The sequence below is a fragment of the Kogia breviceps genome, chromosome 10, assembly GCF_026419965.1.
Source record: "Kogia breviceps isolate mKogBre1 chromosome 10, mKogBre1 haplotype 1, whole genome shotgun sequence".
Lineage (NCBI taxonomy): Eukaryota > Metazoa > Chordata > Mammalia > Artiodactyla > Physeteridae > Kogia > Kogia breviceps.
In genome coordinates, this window is record NC_081319.1 from 4304273 (window position 1) to 4327602 (window position 23330).

The 23330-nt window shown below is 47.7% G+C and overlaps 1 protein-coding gene across 2 annotated transcripts; it reads right to left on the minus strand.

Annotated features, from left to right (window-relative positions):
• Positions 1-257: 257 nt before the first annotated feature.
• On the minus strand, positions 258-23310 carry RBSN (rabenosyn, RAB effector). Of its 2 annotated transcripts, none has more exons than XM_059076863.2 (12): positions 23120-23310; positions 20838-21154; positions 16837-16977; positions 13702-13802; positions 12746-12791; positions 12474-12635; positions 9944-10185; positions 7853-7923; positions 4905-4991; positions 3778-3880; positions 2292-2396; positions 258-1618 (listed from the first exon to the last, which is right to left on the minus strand). In XM_059076863.2, the coding sequence occupies exons 2-12, from the start codon at positions 20983-20985 to the stop codon at positions 470-472; spliced, it is 2355 nt and encodes a 784-aa protein (XP_058932846.1). In that variant the 5' UTR covers positions 20986-21154; positions 23120-23310; the 3' UTR covers positions 258-469. The 2 variants fall into 2 exon arrangements, with proteins under 2 accessions (XP_058932846.1, XP_058932847.1); XM_059076864.2 differs by lacking the exon at positions 23120-23310 and adding an exon at positions 22576-22758.
• Between the last annotated feature and the right edge of the window lie 20 nt (positions 23311-23330).

Genomic DNA, 23330 nt, shown 5'->3' on the forward strand with positions numbered 1-23330 from the left:
ACAGGACTCTATCTTGTCTGTCTTGGCTAAAGGAAGGGCCCTATATAAGGCTGCCCTATAATACTGCATATTGACCAAACACTAGGCAGGAGCAAATGGGTGCAAAAGATACACAGTAGCCATTTCTGCCCAGGGCCCAACAGAACTGCTCTTAGTTATATCTCGGCAGTGAAGTTTTAAATTCCCTTCTAAAGGGAAAATCCAATTTTATATATATATAAAAAAAAACGAAAAAACAAACAGGAAAAAACAGCAAATGCATGCTGATTCTTCCTGTTCTAGTTCCCATTTTATTATTCAGCTATCATGGAAAAAGCTCCAAGCGCACAGCACGTAACAGCAGATTCCTCCCCCCTCAACCTGCGTGCAGCTTAAATCTCACCCTTCTTCCTTCTCCATCAACCCCAGCAGCCCTCCCTCCTGCTCCCCTGGCTCCTGCCAGGCCCCGGAGGCGCCCTGCCCACCACGCTCAGTCGGCGCCCCCCTTCTGTTTGGCCAGGGTGTGCTTCAGCTCCCTCAGGTTCTCCGTCAGCACCTCCACCTCGTCCAGGCGGCCGCACTGCTTGGCATCGAAGATGTATGCCTTGATGTTGTCAATCTGCTGGAGAAGGAGCTCCTCCTCTATGGGCTCCTCGCCCTCCTGCCCGCTCTCACTGTCCACCTCGAAGGGGTTAGTACAGGGGGCCTCCTCGAAGGGGTTGCTAGGAACAGGAGGGCCTGAGGGTCTCTGATGGGGAGGACCGTCTTCCTCGTCAAAGGGGTTGGGGGCTGGGCTGTCTGGGCTAGTGAAGGGGTTCCCTGCCACCGCCTCCTCTGCCTCCTCTTCCTCAAAAGGATTGTACTCCTTGAGGACACAGGCTGGAGGGCCGAGGGAAGGCTCTGCAGCAGGAGGGCTGGCCGTGCCCTCTGCTACAGGGCTGGAGAGGTCTTCCTCGTCAAAGGGATTTAGGGAGGGCACCTCATTGTGCTGCGACGTGGTGCTCTGGGGGAAGAATTCCTGGCCAAGGGCTGGGGGCCCAGACCACACTCTGATGGGCTCGAGAGCTGAGCTGGGTGAAGGGGTCTTGGGTGCCGCACTGCTCTGAGCCGGGAAACAGCCCAGATCCAAGGCATGAGCAAGGTGGTTGCGAGGCTCTCTGCCTGGCTCCAGCTGAAAAGGCCTGATTTCTCGGAAGTCCAGGGACCGAGTCCGCGTGTGCAGAGGTGCCGCCTGGAACTGCTCCCGTTCTCGTTCCCGCTCGCGTTCCCTCAGCATCTGCAGCTGTTCCCGCTGCAGGTCCTCCTCCTCGGCCTGCCTCCGGGACAGCTCAATGGCCTTCTCTGTCTGCTGCTGGTCATACTCGTCCTGCAGTTGGCGCAGGTTCTCCTGCAGCGTACGCACTTCATCCATCCGGCCCGCGGCCTTAGCCTGCCTGATAAAGGATGTGATGTTGTGGATCTGCTGGAGGAGTGGGTCCGAGTCTTCGATCTGCCCCTGACCTCCCGAGAGCGGGAGCCAGCCCTCAGCCTTTCTCAACGGGGCAGGGCCCCCGCAAAGGGACACCACCTCCCCGTTGGTCGCATGAGACACCAGGTCACTGCGCCTTTCCTCAAGCCTTTGCTGGGATTCCAGGGTAGCCTGGGGAGACACCAAATCCAAAGAGAAGAAACATGGTCACCAGGCCAACAGCCACACCGCCAGCCACCCTCTGCGGTTCTGCTATCCCTGTGTCAGTGAGAATCCAATTCTCCACCTCAGGACTACGATATCCAACTGCTAAAATCAAACCAGGCTTTTTTATCAGAAGGGAAGGAGGGACAAACCTTGATTTTCAAAATTAAAATAACAAATAACAGTAAGTTAACGGATAAGCTTTTCTCAATCTTAGATTCACTGGCCGTGCACTTGTCTTAAATCTCTGAGGTCTATTACCACTCATCTACACTAGAACCTCACACAATCTTGAATACACATATTATTCTGTTTAATATTGCATATTCCAAAGTGTTCTACAAAGAACTCCCTGGTGTCTGGGTCCTCTGCAGCCTGTACCGGGCGAGGACTGCCAGTCTCTATGGTATTCTGGACAGGAGAAAATCAGCAGAACCTCTGAAAGAAAAATAAGACCTGGAGAGAAAAATAATTACTCTGACTTCTGAAGATGAGAGAGGCCAGAAACAGAACTAGAGACAGTGAGAGGTTCTGACTTAACGACAACCTCACAGGACCTCCTGGGAGCCTGAGGAGGCCTCTGCGCTCAAGGGAGCCGCAGAGAAGAAGCCAGATGCCAGCATCCCCGAGCTTCACTCACCCGTCTCTCCAGGATCTTCTTCCTCTCCACTTCCTGCTTCCTTTTCTCTTTCAGTTCCTCAAACTGTTCTTTAGTTGGCAGTGACATCAAACCAAGCAACTTTTCCTGTAGGGGGTCACAGGTAATTTTACACTTAAACCCTTTGAGGGAAAAAGTGAACCTGAAGCCCTCTAGTGAGAGCCCACTTAAGCTAAGCTACCCCACTCTCGGACAATCACGTTAACGAGCAGAGCAGGGAAGGACCTAATGCTGAAATCGGACCAGAGCCAACTTCCAAATGGGCCAGCCTTTTCCGGATGACATGATCAACACCAGACATCCCGGTTATTTGCGCTCTCAGTGGGCCTTTGCCTGCCCTCCCTGTCTACATCCGTAAGCCTCCATCCGAGCTCCAACCCCACGCTCTTTACATTTCTCCACGGCACTCTCCACCCTCTTAAGCTATATTTTTTAGTTGTTTCTTATCTATTCCCCTCTCTAGAATAAAAGCTTTATGAGAACAGGAATGTCTGTCTTTACTCATGGCTGGATACCCAGCACCTAGAACACTGCCTGGGACTCAGCAGGCACTCATCAAACGACTGTGGAATACAGCCACTAATCAAAAGCAGGAAGGGCCTCATTTTCTGCATTACGATGTTGGGAAACTAACCCAACAAGACGCTTAGATCTCTGTCAGGAGCCCCACAGGCGATTGACTGTGACTCTCACAAGGGCTTTCTGAGGTAGAAACAACTTAGATCCAACCACCTAGGTCTAGTGCACCCTTGAATAATCACCTGTTTCCTCCAAACCAATGGCCCAGGAAGAGTCCCATAGGGGCTTATCCCAAGGAGGAAATGCTACGTGCAAGTATGTCCATCAGGCAATCCTCAACAGCAAAAAATGGGAATCTATCAAATGCCCAGTGAAAGGGGAATAGTTAAAGGATGGTGTACACAGAGCACTATTCTGTAGTCATTCAAACACGAGCTGTTTGAGGACTGCATAAAAAAGTTCTTATGGGACTTCCCTGGCACTCCAGTCGTTAAGACTTGGTGTTTCCACTGCGGAGGGCACGGGTTCGATCCCTGGTCGGGGAACTAGAAATCCTGCATGCTGTGTGGCGCCGCCAAAAAAACACAAGTGCTTATGATATAAAATGCAGCAATAAGAAGGCCTAAACTTGCAAATATGCTACTTATATAACTATAAGTTACTATAAGTGGCATATATAACTACTTTATATAACCAGTGCAAATGGAATAAAAAAGAAAATATATCAAAATGAGGCAGGATGGTGTTAAGCACACAGGACTAAAAGGAATATTTACTTTTCTTTGACATCCAGATTTTTCTCTAGATGTGGCTGACACATTTATAACCTTAAAAAGTAATAAATGTACAAACAGAAAATACACAAGCCATTGGCTCAGTCCGCCTTCAGAGTTGGTAGAAGAGCAGGGGAGGCGAGCGTGGTGTTTCTGCCACCGCAGGATGGCTTTACCTGCACAAAAAGCGTAGCTGAGTATCTGATCATCCTCTGCAGCCGTAAAGTGTTTGGATGTGGTGGAGGGTCCTGCTTCAGGTCTAAGGTTAAGATCTTCTTACTGAATTGGAACAAACACACAGGCACTGCCAGCCTCAGAAACATGGGTGAAAAGTCCCGAGTCACCAGGCTTGCATGCCAGCAACATGTGTAGAGAAATGGGTTAGAGACTCCACTGAAATGTCCTTGCAGGCAAAGCCCATTTCTTACCCTTTGGCTGTACCCAAGGCCCCAAACAAGCACAGGGTGAACGACAAACACTCAGCCATTGAGGCACTGACCACTGGTGCAGGGCCAGTGTCGTGGGTGAGTGACCAGCACAGCAGAAGGGCCCTGTGCTTGGTTTCATATGCTGCTATCACTGTGTTACAATCCTTAATTTTGAACAACGGACCTGAATTTTCATTTTGCAGCAGACCCTAAAATCATGTAGCTAGTCCTGCACGTACGGATGCACAAGGGTTCTGCATCTCTGTTCTCAGTCACAGTACGTCCCACACTGCAAAGGGCTGATGTAACCCCAACAGCCAATCCACAGTTAAAAAGCAGTGGCTGGGACTCCCCTGGTGGTCCAGTGGTTAAGACTCGGCGCTTTCACTGCCACGGGCCTGGGTTTGATCCCTGGTTGGGGAACTAAGATCCCACAGGCTGCACAGCGTGGCCAAAAAAACCACAAGGCAGCAGTCAACTTGAAGAAAAGAATCTGGGTTTCCATCTGGGCTCCAGCACTTCTTCTAGCTGTAGTGCATTCTCTCACCTATAAAGTGGGAATGTTAATCTCTACCTCACGGGGTAACTGCGGTATAATAAAGGAGCTACTCTGTGTGGAAGTAGTCAGTGACTGGCACACAGCTGGTGTCAATCAGCTCCTATTCCTTTAATAATAATGAAGAGTAGAAATCCTTAACCGAAAGTTAGTGAGATGCACTGAGTGCCCGAGCTGGCAACTCCCTCAGCCTCCTCCTCACACACTCCCACTATCAGCAGGACTGGGTAAGCTCAGGTCTGTTGGCCGCCCACCACTCATTAACACAGCACCTCCTCCACTCAAGGCAGCACGTAAGACATCACCTAACAGACCTTACCTTAAAGCATCTATTAGCTCATATACTTTCTGCACTTCCACTCGAAGGTCACTGGCATGTTCCAGACTGTAGGTTGTCTCTCCAGCACTAGGGAGAAATCACAGAGATGTTTGATCTAAGTGTCATCACACTGAATAGACAGTGTGGTGTAAAAGGACTCACAGAGGGGTAAACAGTTAATTCTCTCCAAATAGCATCTCAGACTCTTGTATATATTGCAGTGCTCATTCCTTTTCAAAATATAAGTGCTAATCAACTAGAAACTGCTTTTAATTTGCAGACACCATAGGGACACACTAGTGCCGCGGTCTTTGAGGACCAGCTCCTAAGCTCATTGCCAAAATAAATGTGACTGAATCTACTCCAGCCTACTTTCCCTGAAGAACTTCAGTGCATCGAGTAAGATGGATGAAGTGGTTTACTAAATGAGTTGGTTAGACCACATAAGAGGAGAAGGCACTTTCTTTTCTCACTCAAAGACTACCCAGGGAGCAGAGGAATGATAGGAAAGCTGGCCAAGGAATCTAAGCCGTGGCCCACGTGGCACTGTCAGTTGCCCCATGCTCCTGGGTCTCACGAACAATTGCTCCCTGTGTGAGAAAAACACCTGGACCCCAACTCAAGAAAGGTGAGAGGGAGTAACTCTGCCAGGGTGGAGGAGGGGACATCAGGGGAGGCCAGAGGTGGCTTAACCCCAGTCTCAGAGGAACAGCAACGGTTATCATGTGGTCTCAGAATTGTTCCTTTACGAGTCTGCCATTCCCACCAGGCTGCTGAACTCCAAGTGCAGTGATTACGGCTTTTCATTTTTATACCCCTAGTAACTGGCACATGGGACAAGCTTAAACAATGTTTACTGTGCAGAGAAACATTTCAAATGATCTCCAAGCTATTAATCCAGCCCCAACAATGGCCACTCAACTCTCTTCCTGAGGCAGCAACAATTTAAGTTAAATAAGCAGAAAGAACCTATTTTCCATCTATAAGGCAGCCCTAGCTGGAAAAATCTTGGTGTGTGCTATAATCTGCAGGTTCAATAAAGTTGTTTCATCATCTCTAACTGCACAGTTTGCAGAAAGAACATCAGATCAGAACTAAGAAGACTTGCACTTTGTCTTGATACAGCCAAGTCATGTGAAAAATAACACGGTTGGCCCAAATCTGAAATCACTGCCCTGGTCTCAGTCACATCAACCAACTGTATTCTCCTCGGAGCACCTATCATGCCTGGCATTATTATCATGTGCGTTACTTGCTCACTTGGTTACGGTCTGCACTCCCACGATAATGAAGCTGTCTTCACTGTCCATTGCTGCAGCCCCAGCACCCAGAACAGCACTTGGCACGTAACTCGTGCTTGATAAATATCCACTGAGTGAATGAGTGACAGACTGAAAGGCACTTACTTAAAGCACTTCAGAACTGGTCTCTGGAGGCGTAAGAGTTAGACACCTGGAACCATGCTCAGCAATGGTAGCTCCCCTGTGGCTACGGAGGCCCATACAGTTCTCTGTGGCAACTATTCAACTCTGCTGCTGTAGTGCAAAATCAGCTACAGTAATCAAACAAACAGGCATGGCTGTGTCCCAGTAACATTTTATTTATAAAAAACAAGTGACCATAATAAGTGTGGGCAAGAATGTGGAGAAGTTGAAAGCCTCATACACTGCTGATGGGACTGTGAAATGGCGCAGTCATTTTGGAAAACTGTCTGGCAACCCCTCAGAAAGTTAAACACAGAGTTACCATATGACCCAAGAACGCCATTCCTAGGTATATACCCAAGAGAAATAAAAATATATGTCCACAAAACACCTATACATGAATATTCATAGACGCATTATTCCCAAGCCCAAAGTGGAAAAACCGACATGTTCACTAAGGGACTAATGGATAAACAAACTGTGGTCTACCCACACAGTGCCTTCATACAAAAGAAATGATGCACTGACACATGCCACAACAGGGATGAATCTTGAAAACTTTACATTATGTGAAAAAAGCCAGACACAAAAGATCATATATTGGGCTTCCCTGGTGGCGTGGTGGTTGAGAGTCCGCCTGCCGATGCAGGGGACGCGGGTTCGTGCCCCGGTCCGGGAAGATCCCACATGCCGCAGAGCGGCTGGGCCCGTGAGCCACGGCCGCTGAGCCTGCGCGTCCGGAGCCTGTGCTCCGCAACGGGAGAGGCCACAGCAGTGAGAGGCCCGCGTACCACACACACACACAAAAAGATCATATATCTATGATTCTATTTACATGAAATATCCAAACTAGGCAAATCCATAGACAGAAAGCAGACTAGTGGTTTCCAGAGAAAGGGAGAAGGAGCAGGGACTGCTAATGGCTATGGGGTTTCTTACTAGGATGATGAAAGTGTTTCAGAATTAAGACAGTGCTGATGGATGTACAATTTTGTGAATGTTGTACTAAATGTGATGTGATGGTTGTACCAAAACCACTGAACTGTACACTTTAAATGGGTGAATTTTACGGCGTGTGAATTAAATCTTAATTTTAAAAGAAGAGACGGCACACTAGATGTGCCCCGAGGGCCGAAGTCAGCCAACCCCTGACCTAAAGGAAATGTCTGCTCTCAGCCCTGACACCTCAATGTCACCCTGAAGTGGCATCTACCCAGGCACCAGCATGAGGCATAGTGCCCTTGCTCACCACCAGATGCTGCACTTGGCAGTGGTGCCTATCGTCCAAGGCCCTTGCTAAACCCGCTCAATCAGGAAAGTTGGGGTCACATGACTGAACATGACTACACAGGACTGTAACATGCACCCCAAAGAAATACAGATATGATGAAGGTTCTCTGCAGTCGGTGGCAGAAGAAAAGCCTGGGCAGAGTTAGGAATTTCATTTTCACCTACTGAAGAATTGACCCACAATGCCAGAAAACAGTCACCACTAAATTAGTAAAACAGACAGGAATAGCTTACTTTAATGACGCTGCCATCCTGATGTATTCAGGAGCTTTTTGGTCAACTTTCTCCATGCAAAGTCGTAATTTCTAAGAACAAAAAAGAAGAGGTGAGTTGTGCTCTCAAGGTACAGAAAAGCCTACCCAGAGGTTATGCTGAATCAACAGAGATGTATTTAAAATGTGCACTTTTATAAAATGAAAAAAGTGCAAAGAGTGGTTTTTAGTTCTGTTGTTTTGTTTGTTGCTATCAATTTCCTGATTTAGACCTACTCTACAAGAAAACCTTGCAGGAAGGAAAGAAAGCGAGGGTGAACTTTTTTTTTTTTTTAATAAATTTATTCATTTTTGGCTGTGTTGGGTCTTTGTTGCTGCGCGCGGGCTTTCTCTGGTTGCGGCGAGCGGGGGCTACTCTTCGTTGTGGTGCGCAGGCTTCTCATTGCAGTGGCTTCTCTTGTTGAGGAGCACAGGCTCTAGGCGCGTGGGCTCAGTAGTTGTGGCACGCGGGCTCTAGAGCACAGGCTCAGTAGTTATGGCGCACGGGCTTAGTTACTCCGTGGCATGTGGGAATCTTCCCAGACCAGGGTTTGCACCCGTGTCCCCTGCACTGGCAGGCGGATTCTTAACCACTTTGCCACCAGGGATGCCCGAGGATGAACTTTTGACCGGATGTTTCTGAGAGGAGCAAGGCCTTCCAGGACACAAGCCATCTGAGTTTACCAAGGTAGAGAAAAGAAATTAGTTGCTATATCCTTTATCTGCCAGGTGACGCCAGATACCAGCACAAGGCACTGCCAGGGCTCACTTCAAAAAAGAAGGAAGCCAAAAGCACGGCAGCTATTTACAAAAATGAGTTATCATATCATGAGCTCCATATAAAGGATGGACAATGGCTACATCTGCAGCTCACCAAGGGTTTAACTAACACCATTTCTAGCAGCCTCAGTATTTTCATGGTGGTTTCAGAAATATAGCCACTGTGACCTGCAGAACTGCTACCAGTGACCATTCAGTCATCATTAGACCAAAACACATCCCTCCTTGGGGCTTCCCTGGTGGTGCAGTGGTTAAGAATCCGCCTGTCAATGCAGGGGACGTGGGTTGGAGCCCTGGCCCAGGAAGATTCCACATGCCGCGGAGCAACTAAGCCCGTGTGCCACAACTACTGAGCCTGAGCTCTAGAGCCTGCGAGCCACAACTACTGAAGCCCATGTGCCACAACTACTGAAGCCCATGTGCCACAACTACTGAAGCCCGCACGCCAAGAGCCCGTGCTCCGCAACAAGAGAAGCCACCACAGTGAGAAGCCCGCGCACCACAATGAAGAATAACCTCTGCTAGCTGCAACTAGAGAAAGCCCATGCACAGCAATGAAGCCCAACACAGCCAAAAATAAAAAAATAAAAAAATAAAATCTATTTTAAAAAAGAAAAAAAGAACACACCTCTCTTCTGTTCAGTCTTGCACAAACTGCTTCCGATGCCCGGGCTAGTTTCCTCCTCCCCATTTCCTACCACCTCCCTGCCCAGCCCCCACCTGCTCATCCTTCTCATCCTGCAGGCCTCAGCTGGCCATTAGGAGGCCGAGCCAGGCTCACACCCAGTCTGACTCTAAATCCCAGCTTCTGGCACCACACTCTGCTCCTTTAAAGCACCATCTACTGAAGGCATTCCAGGGTTGCTGGTGGTAATGAGAGCTGAGGCATTTGAATGGACTTAAAAGAGGAAGCTCTAAGTCTCTGGGCAGTTTCTCAAACTCCCAAGTGAGTGTGGCAGGACTCTCCCAGCCCACTCTTCACCACCAGCTCCAGCTCCTGCCCACCCACAGAACTTGTCCACACCGCATGGCAACCACCCTTCCCCCTCTTGCCCCTGGGCCAGAGAAGCCCCTAACCCCCCCGCTGCCAAGTGGGCATGGAAGGGCGAGGGAACAAGTTTGTTGCAACATACCCAGTGACTCTGACTCACCCAGGGCCCTACTAGTGCCCTCTGGCAGAAACTAAAAATGATTCAAAGGAATGACTTCCCAAAGCCTTCTCCAAAATCTGCAGGCATGTGTATAACCAACAGCCAAACCTCTCGAATCAGACTCAAGGCCACACACGAGTCACCTCGTAGAGCTTCACGATGTCAGGGGTGTGCTCCTTCTCATCGATCTGCTGCTCTCTCTTGAGTAGCGTGTCCTTGCAGTGTGTACAGCAGCGGATCCGGTCGTCATCCTTCTCGTCCAGGACAGAGCTCACACTGCTCACGCTGCTGATACTAGCCCGGCGGGAGCCGTGGACACTGTTGGGTGACTGGCTGGGGCTGGTATGAGGGCTCAGGGAGTCCTTGCTGGCACTGGTGAGCTTGTCTGTAAAGCACAACACAGGACAGGCAGCAGTGAGCCCGCAGCCTCCAATCATCCCACCAGCGACGACAGCAGTGGAGTCCAACGGTGGGGATGGCACGAGAGCAGGCTCTGCCTACAGGCGAGAAGCACCCACACCCCTGCCTTCCCGGGCTCAGGCTCTGAGGTGGGATGGACGCCCGGTGCAGCCACCAAAGAGCCAGGCAGCCTAGGACACTCTGTCCTTGAGGCTCTGAAGCCCATCCTTAACCTGGCCTCACCACCTACTGCCCTGCTCCATCTGCCCCATGCCTGAGACACAACCCAGGCTCTCCCTGGGCTACCCTCCACGGCCTTCCCCCACGCCCAAACGCCCGACTCCTACCCCTTCCGAAGCTCAGCTCAAATGGCACATCCTCCCGGAAGCCCCCCCCCACCCCATTCCCTGAGGCAAAAACAATCTGCCTTTCTATCAGTTTCTACCACGTTGCCCCTCATGGAGCACTTCCCACTTTTCCCTGTGATAGCTCTATGTACACCCCAGAGCTGCCCTAGGAATCTGTGATTCTGAGGGTAGAAACTGTCTTAATTCATAGCTGCATCCCTATATTTTTTCCAACAGGGCCACCTCATAGCAGCTGCCCAGTAAATGTCAGTTAATTAGCCCAAAAGAAGGAAGGTGAAGAGTGTCCCCAAAACACAGCTTATGGAGTCTCAGGTAAGACAGGGAGTCGCCTCGGGGAGAAAGGGGAAGTATCAAGGTAATGCGAGCCCGCTGGACATCAGAGCTCAACAGAGGAAGCATCTGCTTCTGTCCCATGTTATCCAGACATCCTGCAGCCAACGGTACATGCAGAGTCAGCAGAACTCCCCAGGGTTGCAAAATCACCCCCAAAAGTCCCAGAATTAGCCAAAACCCCATGAGATCATTGTTAGCAACGTTTAACCAGCTGAGATTCAAAGTTCTGGACCATTGGGACCACTGGGTTCCACCTAACCTTTACAGCCTCATTCCCGCATTCTCAAGAAGTGTTTCACACCCCCAACTACTGTACCTGCTCATCTACTAACCTTCCCTGGGCCTTTCCACATCCCACACCTGTGCACCAGCTCTTCACTCTCCCCAGGATGCCTGCCTACCCCACCTCTCTGCAGTCCCAGTTGTGTTTCAAGGCTCCTCTCAAACGTCACCTCCTGACCCCGAGCACCCACACTCTCACTCTTCTTCAGCCTCTGCAGCGGCCTCAGCAGCACTCAGTGCTCTCATATTACGACATTACAGCCTGTTCTATATGACACTGAGCTGTCTGTGACTCTGCTCAAAGGAAAGGACTAGCCCGCTGCTCATTTTTCAAGACCATCTCCTACAGTCTCCTCTCAAAGCCTCACCTGCCACTTCAAGCAGAGCTGACAAAGATTCCATCAACTCAAGACTTCCCTGGTGGGGCAGTGGTTAAGAACCCACCTGCCAATACAGGGGATACAGGTTCAAGCCCTGGTCCGGGAAGATCCCACATGCCGCGGGGCAACTAAGCCCGTGAACCACAACTATTGAGCCTGCACTTTAGAGCCCACGAGCCAGAACTACTGACCCCGTTCATCAGAACTACTGAAGCCCACGCGCCTAGAGCCCATGCTCCCTAACAAGAGAAGTCACCATAATGAAAAAAGCCTGCGCACCACAACGAAGAGAAGCCCCCGCTTGCCGCAATTGGAGAAAGCCCGCTGGCAGCAATGAAGACCCAACACAGCCAAAAATAAATAAATAAATAAATTTATTTTTTTAAAAAAAGATTCTGTCAACTCTCCCATGTGCCTGACACAACTTCTCTCATACTTGTCTCTATAAAGCACTTGTTTGTGAGTGTGTCTCCCCTGCTGGATGCTGGACTCCCTGAAGGAATGGATGATGCTTACAGACCAGACGTGGGCAAACAACAACCTGCACGCCAAGTCCAGCCTGTTTCTGTATGGTCCTCAAGCTACATATGGTTTTTACACTTCAAAAAGGTTGTTTAAAACAGAAGAAGAAATGTGACAGAGACCGTATGTGGCCCACAAAGCCTGAAATATTTACTACCTGATCTTTTATGGGGAAAGTTTGCCAACCTCTGTTACAGACCATTGAATCACTGGTCCCTAACACACGGCCTAGGCTGTAATGGGCTTCAAGGAATAAACAAGTAAATGAATGAAGATCCCATGGGCCATTAATTTAAAAAAAAAGTCCCCCAAATCACCCAGTGGTAATTAGTAAACAAGTTAGTCTCAAAAGGATATCAGGGTCCAGGTCCCGCCTCCCCATCACCTACTTGCCAAGGGAAGGCTGATGAGCTCCATACACTTCTTGCACATAATAGACCCACAGAGGCGGCAGTGGTGGCGTCGGTTGCGGATGCTGAACTTATTCCCACAGTCTGGACAGAAGGGGACATCCTGGTCGTTGACCCAAGGCACCACGGACTTTTCTATTGCTTTGGGAAGAACAAAACAAAAACCAAACAAACATAAATGTAGGCCATTTTAAAAAGATGATCTGGTCAAGAAGAAAGATAAATAATAGAAGGAATGTGAGCAAAGTTACCTCGGATCTTCGCAGACTCAGTATTTGTTCTGTCAAATGCAGTGAGCTGACAAGGAGAAAAAAGTGCCAGAAGGAGTTAATCTGGTGGTGTATACACTTTCTACAGGCAGAGGCATCAAGTGGGAGTGAGCACACCAGCATTGCTCAAGTCTTATCTATCGTCTCCAACCCCAAAATGTCACAAAAACAACTTTGTGGGGGATAGAATATTAGCTTTGCATCCAGAAGGTACCTCCCTTCGCATGACCCATTCCAATGTCTTTATTGTCAGTTATCCGCTTAAGCAATAACGAGGGGTAGGGAAGAGCACGGTGGGGTGGCTACTGAAAGCAGCAGGACCCCCCGATTCGCCAAAGTCCTCCTGGACAATGAAAGTGGTCACATATTTCTGCCCCATGAAGTACACATAAAGAACTGAACCCGTGTAGTTGCTACCACGCCCACCACACAACCCAGCTTATACACAACAAGCATTTCCAGGGTTAAAGTAAACAGAGTGATCGTGGTATTGAAGACACACTCTTAAACCAACCACAGGACGAGAGGTTCCCACGCTGCACACTGGCCCTGGCAGGGTACTCCTCACACGCCTGGTTACTAGCCTCTCTGTTTGCCATCACATGGTATCACACACTATGCCTCACTTCATGATTGTCCCTGGGACACCCAAACGAGGAAGGGATCTAAAGGCAGGAAGGCTGTCCAGCAGCCAAGTGGGCTTCATAGGAAGAAAAAGGGAAGCCAGATATGTGGCCCATCAACCTGGGCCACTACCTTCAGTAAAGCCAGCCCAGGCTAGAACCACCCACCGCGTCCTCAGCACAGCTCTAGGTGGGGCGCTTCCTTGCCAGCATCGGACATACACAATATACAAGACGCATGCTACAGAAACGTAATTCTCCCCCCAGAAGATTGATACTTTCAGAAAAAAAGTGTTTTAAAACAAAAGAATTTACCTTCTCTAACCTGATTATTAATTTATTGACTTCAACGACATAGTGGTCAATTCTGGCAGCTCGGTGTTTTTTGAAGTCGGAAAGATGGCTTCTCACAGCACCTAGAAGGGGAGGTGGTGACATAAACGACTTGTCGTTTCCCTGAAGGAGCCTCTCTACCTTGAATTTCAAACATTCTAGGATTTTATTATATTTATCTATTTATTTATTTATCTATCTATCTATCGGCCACACCGTGCAGCATGTGGGATCTTAGTTCCCCAACCAGGGATTGAACCTGGGCCTCCTATGTTGGGTGCGTGGAGTCTTAACCACTGGACCGCCAGGGTAGTCCATTAGAGTCTTACTAAAAATTAAAAAACTAGAAAAGCAAATGGAAGAAAATTTGCTAAAATGTTAACTATGGTCACCGTGGGGACACAAAGTATGATAGGAAAGACCTTAAGGACAGAGGCTGAACTCTGGAGCCATCCTGTGCTCAAGTTTCAATTCTGCCACACAGGGTGACCTTGGACAAGTTCCTTAACCTCTCTGTAACTCGGAGTACTCAGTTATAAAATGGGGAAAACAGTAGTACCTACTCCACAGGGCTGTTATCAGGACTAAAGAAGTTAAAATTTATAAAATCCTTAGAATACTGCCTGGCACGTGAATTTTTGTTAAATAAAAAGGCAGCAACATTATGGGCTATTTTTAAACATCTCATACTTTCCTGTACTTTTCAAAGCTGGTACAATATGGTTTTTCATCAGAATAAAAACAATCCTTCTCAAAATAGCCCCCAAAATGTAAACGTTAATAGATGCCCTTGGAGGGGGCTAGTTAAACTGGTAACTTCTCAGTCCAGCAGCCAAGACCCAGGACAAACCTCCTCACACAAATGGAACCAAGTAGCCTGTTGTCTCAGTGCATCTGAAATATAACCTGCTCAATCTCACCTCTTCTGAAAGCCCGCCCTGCCCCCCAACCCTCCCAGCACTCAGTTCATTTCTTCCACCCAATGATGGCCTATTCATTTAGGTACTTTACCACAGGGGTCCCCAACCCATGCCACACAGCAGGAGGTGAGTGGAAGGCAAGAGATTGAGCAAAGCTTCATCTGCAGCTCCCCATCGCTCCCCATCGCTCCCATTACCGCCTGAACCATCCACCCTCCACCCCTGTCCATGGAAAAACTGTCTTCCTCGAAACCAGTCCCTGTTGCCAAAAAGGTTGGGGACCGCTGCTTCGCCATATCTAGATTTTACGCTACACTCTTAACCATCCACGCTTTTCTTCTTCCCTAATCAACTTTAACACCTAATTAAATTTTAGTTTCGAATTTTTAGGACTGACAATACACATTAACTTTTAAAATTTGCCATTCACTTGACCTTCTGTAATTTGTGACTTCCTTCAGCTGCTGAAACAGGCAAGTTAATCAGTAAATCACCTTGATAATTTAACACTGGCAATCATGAAATAAGCTATCAAAAAGCTAATAATTCATATGCTTAAAAAGTCTCCTTCATGTTTCTAATTGTCTTTCATATGTAACTAATAAATATACGCGTATAATCTTATTTTTAAGCCATTTTTCTCCTGCCATAATGAAAATAAAATGTTTCCATTCTCCAACATGGTAGCCCCTAGCCACACATGGAGACTGAGCACTTAAAATGTGGCTAATGTGTGGTTGTGGAACTGACTTTTAATTTTATTTAACTTTAATTTATTTAAATTTAAATAGCCACATATAGTTAGTAGCTATCATACTGGATAGTGTAATTCTAGGACTTTCCTCTTCCAAAAAGACACATTCTGGGATTCCCTGGTGGTGCAGTGGTTAAGAATAGGCCTGCCAAGGCAGGGGACACGGGTTCGATCTCTGGCCTGGGAAGATTCCACATTCTGCGGAGCAACTAAGCCCGTACGCCACAACTACCGAGGCTATGCTCTAGAGCCCGCGAGCCACAACTACTGAGCCCGTGTGCCACTTCTCCTGAAGCCCGCCCGTCTAGAGCCCACGCTCCACAACAAGAAGCCACCGCAATGAGAAGCCCACGCACAAGGAAGAGTAGCCCCGCTCGCCGCAACTAAGGAAAGCCTGTGTGCAGCAACGAAGACCCAACACAGCCAAAAATAAAAGTAAATAAAATAAATTTATTTAAAAAATAAAATAAAAGACACATCCTGCAGCAGCACTATTTGGTAGATGACCCCAGGGTAAATATCACTTCCCTTCTTAGAGGCTGTTTTCAGATCTATAAATGGAATGAGCATCACTACCCTTTCTACCTCACAAGGCTTTTGTGGAAGGTGAGTAAGATAATGAGTATCAAAGTATAATAAAGCACTATGGGACTTCCCTGGCAGTCCAATGGTTAAGACTCCGTACCTCCAATGCACGGGGCGCGGGTTCGATCCCTGGTTGGGGAACTAAGATCCCAAGTGCCATGCAGAGCGGCCCCAAAACAAAACAAAGTATAATAAACTACGACAAAAGAATCATTATTTACCCATCGCATGGATAGAAAACACTATATTAATGATCACTATCATTCAACAGTTAAAGGACATGTAAGATTAGCTAGTTCAACTCCATGTGGCATGATCTTTTTGCTAAAAGCTTTACTGAGTTATCATTCAAATACATACAATTCACCATTTAAAGCATACAAATTCAATGGTTTTTAGTATATTGACAGGGTTGTGCAACCATCACCAAAATAAATTTTAGAACATTTTCATCACCCCGAAAAGATGGTAATTTTGAAAGTAAGTAGATGATACCACAATTACATGCTTCAGAAAATTAAGTTGCATGAACCAGTGCTTCTCAGGAGGCAGGTAAACAATGTCTACACAAGAAGAGACAGCCCAGTCAATGGACTGCACCTGGGCTGATGTCAGAGACCTGGATTCCTACCCCAGTTCTGCAGTTTCCTAGCTGTCTGACCCTGGGAGGTCCTCATGGAGTTCAGTGAGGATTAAACGAGAGTCCACAAGTAAAGCATTTAACGCAGTGCCTAACACAAAGCAGAGGCCCTGCTCATTCTTGTCCATTTTCTCCCCCCACTAGAACACAAGGTCCCAGAAAAGCTTACAACCATTCTGATTTACTGAATGAATGAACGAATGAAAAGAATTTCTTACCAAGCTCCTGGGGTTCCCACATGTAGGGATCAACCCCTCCATAGCTGAAAGACTCATATCCTTGGGTCCCTGATTCAGCTCGGTCATCTCCTTCTCGTTTCAACAGCCTGTTCTTTGCTTTCCTAGCCTTCTGGACAAGACCTTGAAAAATGGAACAAACACCATATGAATCCACGAAGATAACCCAGTAGAGAGTCAAGGTCCTATAGGAAGAGCACTTAGATTTCACCTATCAACAGGGTCCCAAATGCATTTCACAACTTCTCCTGTATCAGGGTTCTTTCATTTCCTGAGCACATAAGTAGTATGAGGGAAGGAGGAAAACTTCTAGAATTACTGTCACAATCCCATTTACTGGTCCAATTCCATCCTCCAGCCCACATACATTACAGGGATCTTGTTGCTTAAATCAATTATAAAGTTAAGGAGAGACTCAACTGCAGGCTGAGGAACATCAGCAAACCCTATCAGTAAATCAGTTCTGAAGTAGAGATTCTTGAATTCAAAGATCTGTACTTTAGGGCTACCCTGGTGGCGCAGTGGTTGGGAGTCCGCCTGCCGATGCAGGGGACACGGGTTCGTGCCTCGGTCTGGGAGGATCCCACATGCCGCGGAGTGGCTGGGCCCGTGAGCCATGGCCGCTGAGCCTGCGCGTCCGGAGCCTGCGCTCCGCAATGGGAGAGGCCACAGCAGTGAGAGGCCCGTGTACCACAAAAAAAAAAAGATCTGTACTTTAGATATGTAGTATGTAGTATGGAAGGGAACTCTTGGGTCTGGGGTCCCATAAGAAAGCTGCAGACTGTGATGTCAGCAGTATTATTATAATTAACTCTAGTCTAAAATCCTAGGGCCATGAAAGATAAAAGAGACTACTTCAGACAAAATTAAAGAATTTCAAGGACTGTAACAGCTCGGGACCAAGGAAGTACACAAGAGGAACTATGTGCTTCTATGAGGACAAAAATGCCAAGTCAAGAGCTCGACAGGTAAAGAGAGAGAGCTAAATAGCAGGAATATGAGGACATTATTTATTTATTTATTTATTTATTATTTGGCTGCATTGGGTCTTCATTGCTGCGCTAGGGCTTTCTCTAGTTGCGGCGAGCTAGGGCTATTCTTCATTGCGGTAGGTGGGCTTCTTATTGTGGTGGCTTCTCTTGTTGCAGAGCACCGACTCTAGGCACACAGGCTCAGCAGTTGTGGCTTGCAGGCTCTAGAGCTCAGGCTCAGTAATTGTGGCGCTCGGGCTTAGTTGCTCCGCCGCATGTGGGATCTTCCCGGACCAGGGCTCAAACCCGTGTCCCCTGCATTGGCAGGTGGATTCTTAAACGCTGCGCCACCAGGGGAGTCCCAAGAACATTATGGATAGTATAGTCTATCCCCCGGTAAGTCATTCCCTAGCCTTGGGTCTTGCCTCCCAAATTCCAGCAAGACAAACGGAATCAGAATCTTAATGAACACCGGAGTGTCTCCCAGATTTCAAGCTTCCTAAAAAAGAGACTGATTAAGAGGTACAGAGAGAATGAGGAAAGTTAAATTCAACTGACAGCCCTTGTGTCCTGAAAAGGCTTTGTTAAAAAAAAAATGCATCTCACATAACGCAAATGTCCTAGACACAAAATGGACTAGACACTGAATCCTTCCTGAAAGGTTTGGATGGCTTTTTTATAGCAGAAGGTAGCAATAAAGTAAGCCTAGTGAAGGCACCAGGAAGACAACGGGCTATCTACATAAATAGTTTCCCGCTGATGTGAGATACTGTGAGTTAGGAGAAAAAGCAGCCCATAACCTGCCCTTGTCAGGGCCAGTGAGGCTAGTTTTAAGAGATTATGCTAGAGTTAGAATCAAAGCTTGAGCCAACCAAAGAAGGTCCTTCTTGCAGCCTTCCATGTTAACGGACACTAAACAGAGAATTAGAAATGCCCTTCCTAATAAAAGTAGGCTTTAGTGCTTGCAGCCCAGCCCCTTAGCTAACTAACATCATCTTTGAGAGTTCTTTCCAGTCCCAGGTTTTCCAAGAGCCCACAACAAGCCAAGTAAAGGAAGCAGAGGTAGGAGGGAAGAACTCCACCTGAAGAAGTTGTTTCCAGTATCTGATCGGCCCAAAGCATTTCTTCAACTCAGTACCATGTTTCTCCTTTTCATTAGTGAAAAGAAAGCCCAAGTCTTGACTTCTTGCAAATGTTTTGTGATTATGAGCTACATGAAAGAAAAGGGGACTAAAATCTAGGTGCCTTATTCATTTTGCCTGTCTCCCCCTCACAGCCAAAGCAGCAGGAAATTGACTGTCTCTCAAAGGAGGCAGAAACAGAAAAGCAGAGAGAAAACAGACACTGACAGAAAAGAGAAACTAAATTTGATAACTCCCGGTCTCTCTCCGGCTAGTACTCAGGATCAACCCTCACTCTGTTTCAGTCAGCAGCAGAAGGTCCTCTCTCTGTTATTCCCTCGATAATCTTACACATTTTCCCCCTAATATAAAGGCAGTCATCACAGGAATGTGAGGACATTCTCTAACCTCTCCACTCACCGGCATCAAAGTTTTAGTGATATCACGGTATATGACTCAGGTGAGCTGGCACTAAGACTAGATGCTCACTGAAAATCATGGAGGCCCTTCAGCTACCCAAAGGACACTTAGGCAATCAGTTCCTTTGTTTGCTAGTTTTCCAGGTGCAGTGCATGCCGTGACTGGAATACAGGGCCTCACCTCATCAGTGATGCCACGTGCAAAGAGCAGCGTTAGGCTTAGAGGTGATGGACGACATGGGGTCAAGGCCTACCTCTGTCAATTCCTACCTGACCTTGGATAAGTCCCTCCACATCTCTGAGCCTCACTTTTTCTCTATAAAATGAGACCAATACCTTCCTGCAGGGTTCTTGGGAGAGTCAAATGAAATAACAATGTATGTGAAAGAACATACATTCCTCTTTTTTTTTCTTTTTTGTCTCCTCAGAGTTATGACACTGCTCTAGCCTCTATAGCCAGAAGCCACCTAGTCCATTGCAGCCTTCAGGATTTTGAAAATGTTTGACTATATCATATTTTTGACAGAAGTTATAAATGTTAATATTTTCAACAACTCTCTTTTTCTGAACTGAAAAGTGAGACATAGAGTGAGACTTTTATTACAAGGGGCATGTGACTCACATGCGTGGAGGCCAGAGTCCACTTAGAAATACATGTATCATTCCTTTCTCTCCCACCCAACAAAGAATTGTGAATACAGCAATAGACCTTTTTAATCTCACTGCCATCAGAAATGTGGCCAGCTATTAACTGAATCACTAGGAAAGTGAATTCCAGAGCACCAGCATGATACTTAGGGGTTAGAATCTAAAGTCCAGGAAATGAATAATCTGTATAGCAAAAATTACTTTGAAAAATTCTTTCTGCAACCCTCCAGGACCTGAGAGTCCTTGGAAGCTCAAAAACCAAGTTTGAACTTTTTGGGTTTAACTCCTTATATTTCAACCATAATCTTCCTTTTCCTGTGCTGAAGAGGACAAGGTCTAGCTGAAGAAGTAAGGATGGTAGGAAGGCCTGAATCTGTGACAGGTAAATGGGTGCACAGTGTGCCTCCACTTACAGAGCAAAGCAAAGGAATTCCACCCCAAACCCTCTTAGGCTGGCAGTTAGGTAATTCAAACATTCTAGCAAGAGACAGCAGAGGACAGTAATTACACTTACTAGGTTCAAAGCCGGGCTCTACCTCACTTTGCAGCTTCAGGCAAGTTATCTCTGTCTAATCTGTGTCTGGTATCCTCATCAATAAGATGGGGCTCATAGTCACATAGTTATCGTGAGAATTAAATTAATACATTGGAAGATTCTGAATAATGCCTGGCACATGGAAAGCACTAGAAATATGTTCTCTATTATTATTAATTTCGTACTGTTTATCATATTACAGTGGCAACATGGTAGCTGATGAAAACCATCCCACGAGTTAAAGCTCCCAGTGACAAAATGAGATAAGCAGAAAATCCCTGCCTCTTACTTTTAATTTGCCCTTTGACATCACGGTCTTCCCCGGAGTGCTCCTCCTCATAATGTGACTGCAGCTGATAGAAAGACTGCAGGTCCTTCAGGCACAGAGGGCAGAGGAAGCCCTCTCTCACTTCCCCTGGGTCATCCAGAGAAGCCATGGCAGTGTCACTCTCAGCCCCCGCGAGGCACGGTCCTCATGCCACGAGTCAGCTTGATTCCTCCACAAGAGACAAGGCATCCGCAGCATTAGCTTAACCAAGCAGCACACAGGTGATGGGGAAGTGGCATCACGGCCCTGGATGAGGTATCCTCTCTGGAGTAGGAGTCCTAAGAAAGGAAAGAAGCGAGGGGGCACGGGGAACCAATTCAGGCAAATTAGCAGCAATTGAGAATTCTCCTTGTTCTTTTTACAGTTCAGGAAAGGTACTTCACATTTTTCATTGCAAGTCTGAGAACACAAACTGCTTTCTCGAATCCTTAGACCAAAACACAAAACTTTCTAACATGTGAGAACATCACTGGATGATGGCAACTCAGTGAAAGGGAAAGCACAGATTCTTGAAGATAAGAAAGGAAAACACAACTTCAACAGTAAACACAATACCAAGGCAATTCACTAACATTCATTCCAATGATCCAGCTTCATAATCTATATTCCACTTTAGCTACTGGGCAAATGCCTGAAATAGTTATCAACAAGCACAAATTTTTATTTGACTCTATATATATGGAGCTCTTGCACCTCTGTCAAAAAGGCACTGATGTAAAAGGGATAGCGTCTGCCCTCAAAATGAAACCAAACCAAATCAAACAAAATCCCAGCTTCAGTCTAAGGAGGAGCATTAGAAACCTAGTAATCAAAAAGAAAAGTCTATTCTGTGTCTTACGTTTATAGGGTACTTTTTCTCCAATAAACTTACTAGACTTTATAAACTAGCAAGCCTAACGTTCTCACTGCTTCAAAAATGAAAGAAGCTGATGCTTATACAATTCAGGGCTTAGTAAGTTACATTTTAAGTTTTACCTGGCCACGGCAAAGTCACTTCCAATGTCACTTCAGAAAGATGCAAAGCCATAGGGAAACGCAGACAAAACCAATCCACAAAAGCAGAGAAATTTCTCCCCAGGAACCTGAGGCCACAAACCACAGTACAGAGTGAGGGGGAATGTGTGATCCTCAGCTTTGAGCTGTGGATGGACCTGCTAACAGGGCCACGGAGGACGAAGTGCCTAGCCCTCAAAGCTGAAGAGTGGCAGTGACGCAGAAATACACAAATGAAACACGAGGTCCCTGTCTTCTTCCTCTAACTAAAAAGCCCAATGACTACATACATTCAGATCTCAGCCCCTTTTCCCAGACGGTCGCTGAAAGAGCAGCTCCCGGCCCCTCCCAGCCAGTGGTTCACCCGAGGCCCCTTCCTTCCCACGCACTCAGGCTACCAACACAACACTTCCCGCATCTCAAGACACCCTCACTTCCTCGAGAATGTCTTGCTTGACGCATTCTCCCATCGGGCAGCCCTGCACCTCTTCTCATAGCATTTATCTCAATTTGTAATCACGGGTACACAAAGCGACTTAATCCAACAGCCTGTAAGCAGTTTGAGTGCAGAAGCCACGTCCTCGTTCCCAACACCACACACCCCGGGTCAGTGCCGGGCACAAACCACCGAGAATCTCAACAACGCTCCAAGGGTGAATAAATGAACGAACGGACGAACCCTACAATCATATAACCAAATACCCACCACAAACCACCAAGCCAGGCCCCACGTCCACAACATATGCGAGACCCTCACACCCTAAATCACGTCCGAAGTCCAAATAAAACCCACATCTCCTGCAACTCCACGTCCAGCGTGAGCGCTGCCGGCCACACGCCGCAGCCACCACACATTCCCCCGGCCGCCCGACCACCCTCCACGTAACTCACCGTGACATGCACGCGCCGCATCACCGCACCCACAGTGAGGTGGGTGAAAACGGTCATCCCCACAAAGCACACACGACAACTTCACATAGGCACCACATAAACCCCGAACCCAAACGCCTAAACCTCCAAAGAAGACCCCCAAAACGCTCCTGGGAGACACAGTACCCCGCCGCGCCAGCCGCATAACGCTACAGAGCTCACACAACCCCAAGCAACCACAGAGGAAAAACACTCCGGGCACACGAGCGAGACGCGCGGCCCGACAGCCCCAGCACCCACCACACACGGATCCCACGCCCGCACGGCCCGCCCGCCCGGTTTCTGACAAGAGCCCCGCAGGCACGCCCAGCCCTGTGTACCTTTCCCGGTCCCACATCCGCGAACGCCTGTCCAGTTCTCCGACCCGAGCTCGGGGCCTCCACGTCCCCTCAAGCGGTCGCGGACACCATCTCCATCGACTGCTCGGCGCTCGACAGGCTCGCCTGCGTCGACGCCTAAAACGAAAGAAAGGCAGACGGACCACGGAGGAGCGCCGAGTCTTCGAGGGGACGGAAGGGAATTCCCAAGCGC

Coding starts and splice junctions, on each gene's coding strand:
- RBSN (XM_059076863.2), bottom strand. CDS start 20,985: ATGGCTTCTCTGGATGACCCAGGGGAAGTGAGAGAGGGCTTCCTCTGC. Junction 4,992..7,852: donor AGGATGGCAGCGTCATTAAA/GTAAGCTATTCC, acceptor ATTTCTCCCTAG/TGCTGGAGAGACAACCTACA. Junction 3,881..4,904: donor GAGCTAATAGATGCTTTAAG/GTAAGGTCTGTT, acceptor GTTCCAATTCAG/TAAGAAGATCTTAACCTTAG.